Source organism: Camelus bactrianus, chromosome 9, assembly GCF_048773025.1.
Source record: "Camelus bactrianus isolate YW-2024 breed Bactrian camel chromosome 9, ASM4877302v1, whole genome shotgun sequence".
Classification (NCBI taxonomy): Eukaryota; Metazoa; Chordata; class Mammalia; order Artiodactyla; family Camelidae; genus Camelus; species Camelus bactrianus.
Window position 1 is genome coordinate 61,699,941 of NC_133547.1, and position 15,752 is coordinate 61,715,692.

The window sequence follows — 15,752 nt, forward strand, 5'->3', positions numbered from 1 at the left end:
TTTGGGGTGATGAAAATGTTTTGGAACTAGATAGAAAATGGTGGTTCTACAACATTGTGAATGCACTAAATGCCACTGAATTAATCACTTTTAAATGGTTTGTGTCATGTATATTTCACTCAAATTTTTAAAAACTTAAAAAAATAGCTACTAGAATATTTTAAAGTGACTTTTTGTCACAAGTAAAACTGCTCAAGTTTAACTGGGAATTTCAGTTATAAATCAAGTTTTAAACCTTAAATCCTTCTATACCATTTTAATATTAAAATGGTTTTTGCAGGGTTTATGGCAAAAATAATTTCTTAAAAAGCTGTTTTCATAGCTTTTAAGTGTTGCTTAATGTTTTGAATGTACATACAACTCCTACTCACATGATGATACTCTATTCCTCATATGCTTGGTTAATATCTTTATTGATTATACTTTTGGTATATAATGTGCAATAACTAAGTTTGTACCCAATAAACACTCAACTGTTATTTCATTAAATCCCAATAATCTAAGTACAACTTAATACAATTCCCACCACAAATGCCACTTTTTCCCTGTTTCTACCTCTATTATAATATGCACCACCTTCAGTCAGCCTAGTAGCACAGTTATTTGGGTTTTGTGCCCCACATCCCATTTCCCAAGCTCCTTTAGGGACCTCAGTCCTTTCTGCATCCATCATAACACTACAAAGCACCTAGTAGTATCTTCAACATGATAGGTGCTCAAATGACGTCAGTAAAATTGAAATAAACACAGTCAACAAATAACTATTGTAAATTATTTATTATGTTGAAAAAGACATCTAATATATAAAGACTAATAGGACTGATCATACAAATACCTCCCAGAGAATCCTTATGCCTTACATTCAGATATGTTTTTCAGTGCAAGCCTACAGAACAGTCTGTCGAACATCAATATGAACATGAAGTAATTCACCTAATACCCGGAAAGAATAAACGGGGATTAGTTTTATCCATCTCCCTTTTGAAGTTCGCCTGCATATGTAATAGGGAAACTGAACTTAATGAACCACACAGTATTCCAAACCAGGTCACAGGAGAGCTCTAAGTCCCCAGCCATTCTGTTTCTATTTCTTGACTGCTCTGACCTCCAAGCACTATGGTGCCCAACCTTCCCAATTCACGATCTTCTTTAAAACATCTTCCGAGGTGAGCTTTTTCCTAAAATAAAAATCGACTTCCAGAACTTTCTAGGTGAGTTACGAACAAGGGCACCCCACTTTCAAAAATCTTCCGAAACAAAGCAAAGGCTCAAGAAAGAAGCCCAGTTTTCACGAAAGTCCCGTTATGACTACACTTCGAATTAAATGTGGGCCATAAACTTGCACAAGTGGAAGTTAACATTATAGCATTACTCTCCTAGCAAAGTAGATTTATACAGACATGTGCACGAATTTTAGGGCGCTCCCACACTTCAAGAATGCGCATCCTTCAAATAAAGATTAAAAAAAAAAAAAACAGCCTAGGATAAACGAAAAACCAAGGCTGCTTACACTTCACAGAGACAACATTTCCTCCGCACCTCGCTGGCAAAAAAGCGACAACCAGATGCCACTTGGGCAGCGGCTCCGACCCTCGGCCTCCAAACCCCGGGCGTCCACTGGCCACAGGCGTCCTGGAGTCGTTCCCTACTAATTTGCTTCTAGCCAAGCCCGCGGCCACTTCCACGTCGCTGCGACCCACACGCCTCCTCAGCGGTTTAAATCCGCTCTTCACTCACAACACACACACACGACGGTGTTAATCCGCTCTTCACTCACAACACACACACACACTCAACACACACACACACACTCAACACACACACACACACACACACGACGGTGTTAATCCGCTCTTCACTCACAACACACACACACACACACACACACACACACACACACACACACACACGACGGTGTTACCGGACCGGGGACAGCCAAAGCACCAGAGAGGGGGCGAGCTCTTGCGAGCGAGGAGAGAAGCGGACGCTTCTCGGTCCCGCCCCGCCCGGCACCCACCTGCAGGCCGCGAGCCCGGGGGCGGCGGCGCCGGCGCCCCGTCCTCGCCAAAGACGAGTTTAAAGTCGAGCTCGTCGTGGGCGCCACAGTTTGCAGTAGTCATCGGCGTGGCCCAGGGTGCTGCCGCTCCTCCTCAGGCGGCGGCGGCGGCTCCTCAGTGCCGCTTCATGCCGGGCCGCGCGGGCCAGGAGGTCGCAGCTCCGCAGCAAACTTTCCGGGCAGGGACTGCGACGCCAAGCGTTCGGTTCCGAACTCTAATACTGGCTGCGCGCGGAACCGCACCAGGAGCCGCCGCCACTGCCAGTCGATGGTGCCCAAGCTGCCACGGTCGCCTTATCCGATATTCCCCGCCCCCCCTAACAGCCGCCACCACCGGCGCGCTCCCGCGCCGTACCGCGCGCCCGGCCCCGCCCCCTACCGGGCGCCCATCTGACCTGGCAGCCCATAGGCCACCGGCGCCGCGGGCTAGCCCGATGGCCCCGCCCTCTCACCGGTCTACCGCGTGATTCCCTCTCGCGGAGACGGAAGTCACGTGAATACGGATAGCTGGATAGCCCTGCTACCTCTTGGGAGTTGTAGTTTGGGCTCTATTATCTCAACTCCTTCTAAACCAGGACCCGGGACCGGGGTGTGGGGTTGCCCTTAAATTGGATTGAGGGGGCCACCACGGCCAATCGGAGACTCCTTTTCTTATTGGACGGACCCCACGTCCGGAAAGGTGCGCCAGAGCTTTGAGGTTATGGGTCCGGTGACGGGTGCCTGCATTGTTACTCCTGCTGGCTAGGTTTGGGGAAATTAGCGTCCGGAAGGAATATATGGACGCCCCTCACACCCTCATCCCTTCACCTCAACCTTAATGGCGGAGTGTCGAGAGGGCGGGGACTGGACTGCGCTTCCAGCTAAGGTGGAGCGGAGCCAGTGGAGACTTTGGTGGCGGGACGAGAACCAAGTCTGGGCTAACTGTCGCTGCAAACCCACCCCTGATAGGCAGAGCCCGCACTTATGTGGCTGAGCCTTTGTCTGCCCCCAGGAGCCTGCCTGGCAGCTTTTCCCTGGAGGACAGCCTTCGCATTTGAGGCCTCTGCAAAGCCCGATGAGCAGGGTCTGTCCCCTGCTGGAAATCAGGAAGACTGAATGGAGAAAGCCCGTCGTGAATTCGAGCCACACAAAGGGCTCTGTGACCTCTGCATCCCGATGCACAATGAAAGGATGGGAGGGATGTGCTACCCAAACTGAGTGGCTGATAGTGGGAAGGAAGTGACACTGTGTCTGAAGACAGTTTTCGCTTTTGGCCCCTCCCCAGCGGGCCTGTCTTCCCCATCTTCCCCAGAGCCGACCCAGGACGCCTTCTGGGACCTGGGGTAGAGGCCGTGCCCAGAGACACTGAGCCTGGCTTGTTTACACAGGGTTCCTCCAAGGCACAGGATGGACCAACAGCTGGGAGAGATGCTGGTGACCAACTCCCCTAGCTCCAGGCCCCAAAAGACATAGCATCCCTAGAAGTTAAGTTGCCACAGGAACCAGGGTGCTATGTCTCAGAACCTTGGGTGCAGGTGCAAGGGCCCAGTCACATCCCACACTGCCCACAAAAGCCCCCGGGAGAAGAGGGCAAGGTGGTGCATCCTGCCGAGATGTCTCAGTATCTGGACTGACAACCTGAAGTCCCAGGGGGCCCTAGGGAGAGCCCAACTAGGGCTAGGGTCAGGAGGAGGGAACATCCAGAGAGGTTGAGATGTTTATCTTTTTTTTTTTTTTTTTTTGAGACAGTTATCTTGGATTGGTTCATTCCTGAGGTCAGAAAACTTTTCCTGCCCTGTGGTCTGTACCCATACCTGTGCTAGACCTGGGGACGCAGAGATAAATTAATCTCCCTTCAGGCTTCGGAGAGAGGAGGCCAGCAAATCTATAATCATTGTGCAAATAGATTAGGGCTATGCCAAGAGCTCAAAGAAAGTTCTTAATCCCCCTGGCTGTAGGTGTCTACAGGGCTAACTAGGAATTGGAAAAATAGGCAAGAAGTGAGAAAGATGGTTCCAGGCAGAGAACAGGTTTCCAAAGACTTGGAGACCAGAAAGTTACATGCAGTGAACAGAAGCCAAAGGTAAGGCTAGATGAATGGGCAGAGTGCTGCAGCCCACTGCAAGGTATCTGGACTTTATCCTGAGGGCAGTAGGGAGCCACAAAAGGGTTTAGAGCAGGAGACTTACATGTTCAGATTTCTGGATGAAACACTGGATTGGAGTGGAGGAGTAGAAGGTTAGAGGCAGGAGAAGATAATAACAGTTAAGGAGAGGAAGCAAATGGCATTAGGTGGATGAAACATCCTTTCAGTAAGCTGGCCAACCTTCAAAGGATCTCTGACCTTGAGGGCCTAAGTGTGGAATTTAAAGCCCAAACATCACAGTAAGCTTGCAGCCTTCTGCCCCAGGCAGATGGCTGGTCTGCCAACTAGTACTACATATAACATGACACTTAATATAGTAAAAGGCCCCAGAAGCTTGGCCAGCTCACCTCCCCCTCCTCATAAAACAATGCAGTTTCAGGATGTGTCTCCCTGCCCCCACACACATACTTCCCAGGTTACCACCTGGATCGAGAAAATCTAACCCCTCTGCCCTCCAGACATGACTACCTGAACCAGAGGTTCAGGCCAGCCAGGCCAGCCAGGCCACGGGGAAGGCAAGAAGGAGACCCTGGGCCTGTCAGCCCACCACTGGGAAGGGACCACAGAAGCTAGATGGCTTGAAAAACTCACCCATTCATCAAATGCTCAGCAATGCATCTGTGTTCCCAACCACTGTGCACCTGGAGAATGCTTAAAAGGGGTTGTGTCTTGGGGAAGGTTTCTGCTCTGGAGGTAACTGAGAACCCTAACCTGGAGTGATGAAGGCTGGGGCAGGGGTGGGCACCAACCGCAGGAAGAGTGTCACCACCTTTGTAAGAAAGGCAGAAACAGCTGGGAGCAGGCTGTGATGGAGGCCTGCCTTCCCACACACTTCAATACATGAACTCTCTCCACCCCTTTTCCTTAGCTAGGGCCAGGACCTCCCCCATGAGCTGTTCCTCAGGCCATCTCCAAAGCTCTCTCAGCTGCCATCTGACCCACTTCTGGCCTTCTGATAGCCCTGTGAAACCAGGAGGCCCAAGAACCCAGTGCAATAGATAGAAACCCAGACTGGGCCAGGCTGGTGGACAAGGACTGTGTGGATCCCCGTACACCCTCTCCCTCCTGTGTGAATGCCAGCCGGGCCTGAGATTGAGGGAAAACCAACACTTTCATCTACCACAGGCCTGGCCCTGAGCCCCCATTGTTGAAGGCTCTCCTGTGGCCTCTGAGCCACGGGATGATATAGCTTAGCTCAGTCCAACCACCTTGTTCCATGTTAAGGGAAATAGGAGCCTTGGAGGAAAGTCAGAGTTAAGAAAGTTCTTCCTTTCCACGCCACACATGCCCCCCACCCCAACAAGCTCTTGTTTGATTTTTCTTCTGTGCCTGCTCCCCACCCCCATGCCCACGCTGGTCAGAGGGGACACAGGGACTGTGGGCGAAGGAGATAAGACCAGCCAACTACAATCGAAGAAAGTTAGTTGCTGAAGTCAGCACAGGGTGTCAAGAAGACAGGGTCAGCACTTTGTCCTCAAATGCTAGGCTGAGGAGTTTGGACCAGATCCAGAGTGCAATGGAGAGCCATGGAAGAATTCTGAGTCAGAGTGACACCTGGAAGGAACTGAGCATGCAGGACTGCAGGGGTAAAAGATTCCCTACTCATCTGTGCACCAAGTCCAGTCTGCTTGCTGTGGCCTTCGGAAGATTTCTCCAGGCTTATCCCTTCCTCTGTGCTCATATCAAAACCATTTGTCCCCAAAATGTGATGAGCCAAGAGGAAGTCCTCAATCAAGGTGGCTGGAATGGATGGGTAAGTGTGGTGGCCACTAATCCAGAGAGGGGTTTGGGCATCCATGTGGCCTTAGTTTAAGGTGGGCAAGGTAAGAACAGTGGATGGAGCTTTCAGACCTGACTGGGTCCTTCCAATTGGTCCCAGGTCTTAGGCAGGTCACTCTGAGACCAGGGTAGGCGTCACTAAGGTGTGCTAAAGTGAGACCATTTGAGGTCCAACACATTCAATCAGGATTTTGCCAAACATCCTCAGTCAAGGAACACACACTAGCCCCATCCTACCTGCTCCCCTGTGAATGACCCTCTCCCCAGTACTTTTCCTGGGCCCTCAAAGTCCCCACACCCTAGCCTCTATCTTAGCAGCTTATCACTACCCCTGCCTCTCCTTCCCCATTGTCCACAAATGAACCTAACCCCTCCAGAGAAGGGGCTTCCCCAGAGAAATCACATTGGTGGAAGAAGAGGTCTGAGGACAGAGTCCAACCCCACTGGGGAAGTGGATCTTAACATTTGGTACCTGGCCCACAGAGACAGGGTCTTCCGACCAGCTCTGACTAACTCAGGATGCCGGAGGGATCCACTGGGGCCTCTCTGGCTGTCCTGTTTCACTTGGTGTATGAGGAAAGACAACGTGGACATTTTGATTAAAACAGTTTTTTGCAAGAGAAATCAGAAATAAAAGCTTAATGGCTGAGACTGGACCACGTCTCAGTCTCTCTCCTGGATGGGGCCCCTTCTCTGGGAACAGTGGTCTGGGAAATTAGTTAGGACAGCTTTGGTATGGAGTGACCCCATGCGCTGCATAGTGCCCTATCACAGGACTAGCCTGTTTATCCTCCAGACACCCTCAAGCAGGGAGAGAACAGCTGATCCCACTATCAGAGAAGAGCCCTTGGGCCCAGCAAGGACTAGAAGTGACTTGCCTAAGGTCAGACAGTGATGAGTTCCAAGAAGCCACTGGTACTATACCTGCATTCAGAAGAGCAAGTGTGGGTGTACGGAGGGGCAGCTCCGGGACTGAGCTCAGGGGCCTCACCCACCCAACCCTTGACTCAGGTCAACAGGGCCAGGGGTGCTGTGGCACCAGGGCTTGACCCTGAGGAGATAGGAGGAACATGGCCTTGGCCCAGAGGGGAATCCCCCCTCCCCGCAGAGCTTTGAAAAGGGGAGGAGAAGCAGCCTGTTTACAGCTGAGGAAGCAGGGGCGGTGCTGGGCAGGGACCTTTGGTCAGAACGCCCCTCCCAGTAAGCGGGGGAGGCCCCACAAGATGTGGTAGTTTGTTTGCTTCTCACTGCCAGGAGGAAATTAAAGAGAATCTGCCACTTCCTTCCGGCGCAAACGGGATGGTGGGGGCAGAAGGTGGGGGGAAAGGGGCGTGGGCGGGTAATTACAAGAGCCCCAAATTGCTGTCATCAGCAGTCTCCAGTATCCTCTGCTCAGAGCAGGTACCTCATAGGTCTGAGCTCCAGCCAGCTGGACCCAGTACCCACTACTTGCCTGAGCTGGTCCCTTGCTGGTCCCTCAAATTCCATGTCACTTCTCATCAGGAAAGCCATTTGAGGGCCAGTGCCTTGGGTTTACCATCAGTAGAACAGGCTTCTTGGGCTCTCCTGGCTCAACTCAAATCCAGTGAGCATTAAAGGTGATACCCATCTCCCACCTCCATCTAGACTCACAAAGATGGGTAGAAGAAATGCTTTAGGAAGCCCCAGCTCTGCACAGAGGGTGGGAGTAGAATAATTATGCCAGGACATCAGTCCATGTGTGAAGATGCCAAGGCTGAAGCAGCCAGCCGTGGGTAAGGGTGGAGGTGTCTTTATTGCACTGGACCAATGTCAGGTTGGGGAGGTGCTACCTGAAAAGCTTCTGTTTTCAAAGAAAATATTGAGGTTGCTGGGAACTTGGCCATGCTATTCAGACCCACCAAGGGAGATGGGCACTCTGGGCACCCCTTGGCCCATGCTCTAGGCTGATGGCCCATGCCAGAACCTCTTAATTCCTGCCAAGCAGGGGCAGCAAATTGTCCAATGGCATCTGACTGATGCTTTGCACCCACAGCCATCTTAGGGCCAGGCCCAGGGAGGGAGTGACCAGGATAGGGACAGTGGTCACCAGCCTTCCAGTGGGCTCTCTTTACCACTTGCCAAGGCTACAAAGGGCTTCTTGCACAGCTCCCCAGGCCTGGATGGCTCCTGAGCTCTGAGGTCCCCAGGGTCTTGGTCAAGGGCCTCCCGCTTGCGCTTGTGCAAGGAGGGGCTCTCCTCACCCAGCCGACCCTCATGGAGGCCCTGGCTCCGCAGACAGACGATGGCTGCAGCCTGCTCCGCCAGTTTCTTGGACTTGTCCCTGGGCAGACGAGGCATGGAGCAATAAGGCAGGGAGGCAGGCAGACTGGTTACAGGCCTAGAGGCTGAGAGGCCTGACTCTACATACCCTTGGCAAAGATTCTGACAAAACTGAGGAAGGGGTGTCACCCAGGGATGCCACTGCTCAGATATACCATCCCCCCGACCCTCCCAGGCCATGCTGGGGTCAGGCCCCCCACCCCAAGCCTCATGCCCACTGATGGGGAAACTCACCACAAGGTGGACTGGTACTTTTGTTCAGCAACAGTGACAACAGAACAGAAGAGGCGATCCAGGGGACGTTGAACCTGGTGCAGAGAGAGCAAAGGCATAGGGATGGCCACATGAGGGCAGGGGGAATGAGCCCTAGAGGCTCATCTGCCAGGGTCATGACAAAGGCAAATGAAACGAAGTACTTCCCACCTAAGTCACATGAAGGCTACCTGTATCACATGTTCCTCCCCAGCAGAAGTGCCTGGTGCATATTCCAGGGAAGAAAGCCAGATACACAAACAGACAGTGACATCCCAGTGTGTCAGGAGTTCTGTCATGGACCTAAGCAAAGGGCCATTAGAGGCCTTAGCTGCGTGTGACTGTGGAGTTTCCTCCTATTGACATTTGGATGGGCCAAGTTCCCCCAGATGAGTTCACCACATGGCAAAGGGGTGAGAGGGGACAAGGACTGGAGCAAAGAAGGTACACCTGGCAAGACGACCAGGTGATGTGGCGGACAGAGAGCTGAGCAGATGAGACCTGAAGTTGAAAGACACATGGGGGTCTCATGCTCTGTGCTGAGGTAGTAGGGCTTGATCCCAAAGGCTCTCGGGAGCTGATGAGGACTTGAACAAGGGAGACAGAGGTCAGATTTTGTTTTGGAAAAGTCACTCTGGCAAAGGGGAACACAGGCCCAGAAGGTACAAGCTTGGAGGTCAGAAGGCCAATCCAGAAGAGACAGAGCAACCTAAACAGGCATGATCATAAGGACCCAAGGAAGTGAAGCAATACGGCCTCAAAGTTTCCACTGAGGGGCCCAGATATGGGGCACAGAATTGGGTGGTCCAAAAGTATGTCAATCTGACTTAGGTTTGAGCATCCTTCCTAAGCTAATTGGCCTTTCCTAGAGAAGTCTCCCTTGCCTAAGCAATGCCACTGGAAGGGACTGGCCCAAGCAGCCCTTTTGTTTGGTCTCTGGTTTAGTTTTATGAAAGTGGCCTGAACTAGACAACAGACCCACTGTCAAAGGGAAGGAGCTAACAGCAACTGGCCCAGTCACCAGCAACTGTTACTGGCCCACAGAGGGCAGAGCCAGGCTCCAGCCAAGCTGTTTGGAGTTCAGGTACGAGCTGTGGGTGTGCTGGGGGCGATGGCACCAGCTGTGGGAGTGTCATGGGCTGGATGAAAGGCAGGCCACAGCTAGGGACTCACCGTTTCATACACAGGCTGTGCCAACTTCTCCCTCCGGCACCATTCCAGCAGGCACATCTTGGGGGTGATCTGTGGTGAGTATGCTCTCCTGGGGAAAGGAGGGGAAGGAGTCAGGGCCCACCTACTAACACCATTCCATTCCTCAGCAGGGGCTCTACTCAGTTCCTGGTAGGAGCTGCAGGAACTGAGACATCACACTGCTGCCTTAAGTATCCTGTACCTATTCCCCTGAGCTCCCATTTCTGCCCCACCAGTGGCTTGGAGCATGGGTTCTATCTAAAGGGAAGATGGGCTCCAGCTGCTTGGGGAATTGGGATGGGAACTGAACTCTAAGAACTCTGAGCTCCAGCCTGGAAAACAGCCTTCAACAGCCAAGAAGAAAGGTCCAGTTTGCCTCTCAAGACAAGATGAGGAGGGAGTGGGTTGGGGTGGAGAACATAGGTGGCCACACAATGGTCTCAGGATCTAGCTCAGCACCCATCCTGACTCTGTCTGCTGAGTGTCAGGATGATCAGCTGCTTCCCTGGACACAGTGGACTCTGGTGGCAGTCAGTCAGTGACAGGGTGGTAAGTGCCATGTTCCAGCTTCCTACCAGGAGCTCTCCCTGGATATGACTTCCCAACCCAGCTGTATCCACCTCCCTCCTCCCAAGTCCTTGCCAGACAAAACTGACTACCGGTCTGAGCCTGGGGACCAAGAAAGGCTCAGATCCTAGATTGCAGAGGACAAGGATGAGGGCCTCATTCAAAGCTAAGTCACAGTCTGAGGCAATAAGTGGCCTGAGGCTACTTCTGCCTAGAGAGGGCACCACAGGGCTAGAGAGGGGCAGTGAGGGTAGGTTTCTCAGCTAGACCCGTGAGGTTTAGGGTCCTGTTGCTGTTGGGGAGCTCCTTATAGGCATCTAGTTCCTCAGGAAACTGGGGAAAGGAGGGGAAAAAGCACAGATTTTCAGGAATGTAAGAAGTCCCCCCAGCCTGAGTTGTGGAAGGGGATGGGTCAGTAAAAAGGTGTCCAGTCACCCTTGGAACAACATGCACACCCCTGACAGCACTGCCTGGGCTTTCAGGGACTATCTTCTCTACAGTGCATTCTTTGGATTGCCAAAAATTAAGAACAAGTGTCCAAACCAAGGAGACCTGTGGTCCCCAAGCTTAGCATTAACCATGTACAGCAGCCAGCTTGCTGGCCCAATCAGACAGGAGGGCACTGCCCCTGGACCAAGCCAAGGCCAAGCTGGAGACCTACCTGTCAAACTTGACCGCCATCTTAATGACACCAGAGGTGTCTTCAGCTGGCTCCTCTGCCTCCTCTGGGCTCCTGGCCAAGAGTTTGGCCCGTCGAGTGTCCAGCTCTCGTGTGGTCTCTTCGTAGAAGGCACCAAGGCCAAAGGCCTCACTATGAAGGGACAGGCAGAGGAGGGCAAGCCTCTTAGTGGAGCCAGCATTCAGGAAACTATTGAATAGCCCAGGGCCCCACCACTGAGAAATGCCCCACACACACACCAGACCACCACCAGGGCCTAGCCATCAGAAGGTGCTTCCTACCCATCCCTGGGATCAGCTTGAACTGACAGATGGAGAGTGAATGTGGGCTCCTGAAGGTGAGCACTAGATGGGTGGCTGGGCTGGGTGGAAAAGATTCTGAAGGTCACCTGCACCACCTAAGCCAAGCCTCTCTTCTGGGGAAGAACCCACAGGCAGGAGTCTCCAGCCAGTGGTGAGTAAGTTGACCTACACTGACCAAGCACAGGGGTATACATAGCCTCACCCTCATGCGCACCCATGGGAGGAAGACACAGAGGCCTGACCACTGACTGGTTCCCCACTTCCTGTCCTGGCCACAAACAGGCCAAGCCTAAACTGAGGTAACACCCAGAGCTACAGAGAGCTACTCTTGAGAGTCACCCTCTTGAGCTCACAAGATACCTGAGTCAAGCTGGTTAAGCTATGTAGGGTAGGGACAGAATGAACGCCACAGGCCCAAGGTGGGGAGGAAGGTTCTGGCAAGGCTCTTCCCTTCTAGGAAGCATCTTGAGGGCTGGAGGATATTCATGAAGATGGATGCCTGAGGGCGAGCATGGTTCAGAAAGTCTTCTCTGGAGGAGAGAGGACATAGACAGCCAACTTTGGGGGGAGACAGCGTTCAGGCAGGAGACCCAGCACAAGCACAGGTCAACGGGGAGCTGTGAGAACAGGCATGAGGCCAGGTTGTAAGGGGCCCCAGATGTCAACCACTGAGCTGGAACTCTACCAGATCTAGAGGACCAAGGGGTGGCTTCTCAGACTGCAGAATGATGGGCTGTGGGTGCAGGCTCAGGCCGGGGGCTCCATTCTACAAACCCAACTCTCCTAACGTTTGGATCTTGGTGGCCTGGCATGTGACATATCTGTTACTAGGAAAGCCCCTTCTTCCCCAGGAATTCCCAAGCTCAGCCCTCACATTCCTCCATCCTGCTAGTGCTCTAGTTCCCAAAATTCTGCCCCCGAGATCAGTCCAGAGCTAGAAAGTTCTAAAGCTTTGTTAAGTCCAACCTCCTTCTGTGAGGCAAAGCCATTCCACCTCCCCACTCCAGCACATCCACCTCTAGGAGCTGTGCCCCGGGTCCCTTGGTAGAGTCAGCTTAGGGCTTAGGGTCAAGTCTGGATAATGTCTGCAAGGACAGATAAGCAGCCCATTGCCCCTCTCACCAGATTTCCCGGGAAGACTGGGCAGCATGGAGCAACCTTCCCTGGGGCGATTCCAGCTGTTCTCGCAGCATCTGGCACAAGCAGTACTTGGTGTTGGTATAGTGGTTGTCATACTGCACAGCCTGAGAGAAGAACTGTCATGAGCCCCCTTGCTGCCTGGGCAGGCTTTGAGGCCAGGGCTATGCTCTGATAGCAGGGAAAGGGCCCTGAGGGGGCATTAGAGGTGTCCCTGAGGCCGAGGCAGTGTGACCCCATAAAAGAGCTATCTCCATCCTGGCCGTCTACTCTTCCAGTTAGTGGTACAATGCTTGAGGGTCACACCGAGGCCCACGGTCAGGAGCACACCCTGCTGGACAGTCTGACTAAGGTCCAGATGTGTAGGAAGTTCCTCCTACTTCAGCCACCATTGGCTACCACAGAGGACCTGCGGCCAAGCATCTTCCAAGGCGGGGAGGGGGAATAGCCAAATTCTGCTGTGACAGGACCAGCCCCGGGACAGGGGTGTGACTCTTCTATTCCTTATCTTAAATAGCCTGTCTCTAATTTCCCCCTTCATGGGAAAAGCAAAGCACCATCACCAAGCATGTTCGCATGTGTTACCTGTCATTTCACTGAGCTAGACAAGTGTGAGGTGCAGATGTTACCACTACTCAGATTGGGAAATGCAGACTCAGGGCGGCAGGACGACTGCCCAGGGATACCCACTGAAGCCCACCTGGCTGAGGCAGGCAGGAGAGCACTGGGTGAAGGGTGCCCCAGCCCTCCAGAACCCCCGCCCCCCTCACCCCCTACGCTCTTCTAATGCTCCATCTAGGCCTATGTCTTCAGTGTTTTGGAGGTGCCACAGCACACTCAGGAAAAGCAAGGACACCTGAGTAAGCCCCGGCCAGCGGCAAGGCCTTGATTTGGCTTGTTTGGGACAGAAGGCACCTGGCTGGACCAAAAGCAGCCCTGCTTATGCTTGAAAGGCACTCCCTTTCTCTGGCCCAACACACCCTCTTCAGCTGCCAAGGGAGGGCTTGAGCAGGAATAATAACATCACCTTTCACCCAGTGAGCAAGCTCAGCACTACTGAACATGCCTTCTTTGCCACAGACTTGCCAGCCGGCTGATCTAGGCTGAGGCAAACCCCCTGTGCCTCTGGCTGACCCAGATCATTGGAGAACCCAGTGGTCACCAACCTGCCCAACAGGACACCCTAAGCCAAGAGGATGAGGGCTGCAGCATCAAGCAGAGGAGGCTCTGGAACAGAGGCTGCACAGCTCTGGACATAGGCCTCAGGGCCTCCGACCATCCCCAGCTTGCACAGCCTTGGAGACACCCACATGTCATGGCAGCCACAACTGCCCAGGCATGGTCATGGCTTGAAGGGGGCACAGGCAGTCTGAGGATCTAAGAAGCTTCTGACTCCTCAGGTGGGTGAGAGCTCCAGGACTGAAGAGGAGGGTGGAAGTCTGCTCTGGGTGAGGGCTGAGCTCTCTTCTCAGGCCCAACTCACTGATGAATTTGAGGACCACTCACTGTCTCTGCCTATAGATATGCACAGCTGATCACAGAGTTCCAGGGTTGTGCCAAGGGGATAGAACAGGTGTCAAAAAAAACTACCTTACAGGGAAATGCCTCTGGCACCATCATCAAGCTCCCAGTGAGAAGAGAAAGCTATTGCCTGAAAAGAGGGTTAAAGTTAGGCTACTTCCTAAGATCATAGTTAAAGTATTCTAAGAATTAGCAAGAGAAGAGTTTTAGAAGGGACTGTGACTGATGATCAGGTGACATGTCTTTACGGAGAGAATTTGTCCTCAACAACAGCTACAATGGCTCCTCCTGGCTGTGGCTGCTCCAGTGCCAACCTATTGGCACAAGTGTCTTCAGGGACACAGAGGCCACTGTCATTGTGAACGGGTGTGTATGTGTAGGGGGTAGAAGTGTGAGAGAGAAAAAGAAAAATATCATGTGCTTGGGGCCCCAATAGCATCCTGGATCCAGAAGTCCTTGCTATGACCCCCCACATCTTGGAAGCTTTAGAAGAGGGTGGTGGTAGGGGCACGACTCCCCAGCACCCTCTCTGTTCACACTGCAGCCAGGGAGAACCCATGCTACACTACAAGAACTACAAAGAAAAGGAAACAGACACAGGCTGCTGAGGGCTGGGGGCTCACCCAAAGCACTTTCTGCAGGAATGTGATGGACAGAGAAAATGTTTTGTTTTGAAAAACTGCGTAGACGTACGTATCTGATGTACTTCTGCATGACCTCCTCCAAGGGCTGTGGACCCTCCTTGAGAAAAATGGATGGGTTCCACATGGCTGCTCGGGCCACCATCACTGAAGAGGCTGCCGTGGCTTGTCTAAAGTCTTCTATATCCAAAAACCCTTGGATGTGGTCGTGAGATCCTCCACTGAAAAGCAACAGAGGGGGTGAGAGGTATCCCCATCCTGGTATCCCCATCCTCATACTAGCATTTTAAGAAAGCAACTCCCAGATCTGCTGCTCATTAAGTGACTTTGGCCAAGTCCTTCAGCTATGAGAGTTTCGAGAGACTGGAGATTACAACACATACCCCGCTATGGGGTCAGAAGCACCAAGTGAGATAATACAGTCAAGCAGCCCAAACCATGCCTGGCACTTAACAGATACTCCGGAAATTTTACGTTCCTTCCCCCTCATCCTGAACAGTGGCTAAAGTCAGCCCACATCTGAGGGACAGGGGTCATGCATACTGGGATCACAGGAAAATCCTCAGGCTTGGGCACCTATGTGCCCACTAACTGCTAGAACAAAACCCTGGGTAGGGAACAGACGCAGTGGTGGTTATGAGAGGAAGGAAGGAGGCGCGGTTTAGTTGCAATTTCCCTTCCTGCCACCCTGTGGCCCCAAGGGCCCCCTTGGAAACTGCTCCGTCTTTGTTCCATTAGCAGCCGGGAAGCAGCCTCCATCCTGAGACAGCATTGCATGTGGGGATGGGAGTAGAGGGGCACCCCCTTCAAGTGGCAGCAGTAGCAACAGGGCCCAGGGTCTTGAGTAGCCCTGTCCTCTCTCTAAGCCACGCCTAAAACTCCCTGGCCTGGGGAAGGTCAGGCCTGGCTACCACCCCACCCTTAGCTCTCTCTCTTCCTCCAGCCAGGCATGCATTTTGTTGGGGCTTCAGGGTTTTTGAACTTCTTTGTTCCCATCCTGCCATCAGGCAGATACAAGGCTGAGCTGAATTCCCAACTGGCCTACACAGGCCAGCTCCCCAGTGGCAACAGGACACTGCTGTCTTACTGCTAAGCCTTTAGGCTGGTCATTGGTACCTCACACCTGCCAGTCTAGGTTCCTGGTCCTGCCGCTGCCTAGAATGCTCATCCAGGCTTTGGACTATGATCTGCCTCATGTTCC

At 52.7% G+C, this 15,752-nt stretch overlaps 2 protein-coding genes across 8 annotated transcripts in view; both read right to left on the reverse strand.

Moving 5' to 3' along the window:
* Positions 1–2,481, reverse strand: part of NFATC3 (nuclear factor of activated T cells 3) — a 115,108-nt gene extending 112,627 nt beyond the window's left edge. For 2 of the 4 annotated variants that reach the window (XR_012509255.1, XM_045522277.2), the window contains exon 1: positions 2,018–2,481. Coding sequence is in view for 3 of the 4 variants with exons in the window: in XM_045522277.2 (XP_045378233.2) it covers positions 2,018–2,120 (103 nt within the window). In the remaining variant the exon portion in view is untranslated. The remainder of the gene's footprint in view (positions 1–2,017) is intronic. The other 2 variants (XM_074370536.1, XM_010962516.3) reach the window with 2 other exon arrangements.
* A 5,234-nt stretch (positions 2,482–7,715) lies between these two features.
* DUS2 (dihydrouridine synthase 2) overlaps positions 7,716–15,752 on the reverse strand; it is a 40,352-nt gene continuing 32,315 nt past the window's right edge. For all 4 annotated transcript variants that reach the window (XM_010962509.3, XM_010962511.3, XM_045522276.2 and 1 more), the window contains 6 exons: positions 14,604–14,772; positions 12,375–12,496; positions 10,933–11,082; positions 9,687–9,774; positions 8,496–8,569; positions 7,716–8,262 (listed from right to left, as the gene is read on the reverse strand). In XM_010962509.3, the coding sequence (XP_010960811.3) occupies positions 8,025–8,262; positions 8,496–8,569; positions 9,687–9,774; positions 10,933–11,082; positions 12,375–12,496; positions 14,604–14,772 (841 nt within the window). In that variant the 3' untranslated portion in view covers positions 7,716–8,024. The remainder of the gene's footprint in view (positions 8,263–8,495; positions 8,570–9,686; positions 9,775–10,932; positions 11,083–12,374; positions 12,497–14,603; positions 14,773–15,752) is intronic.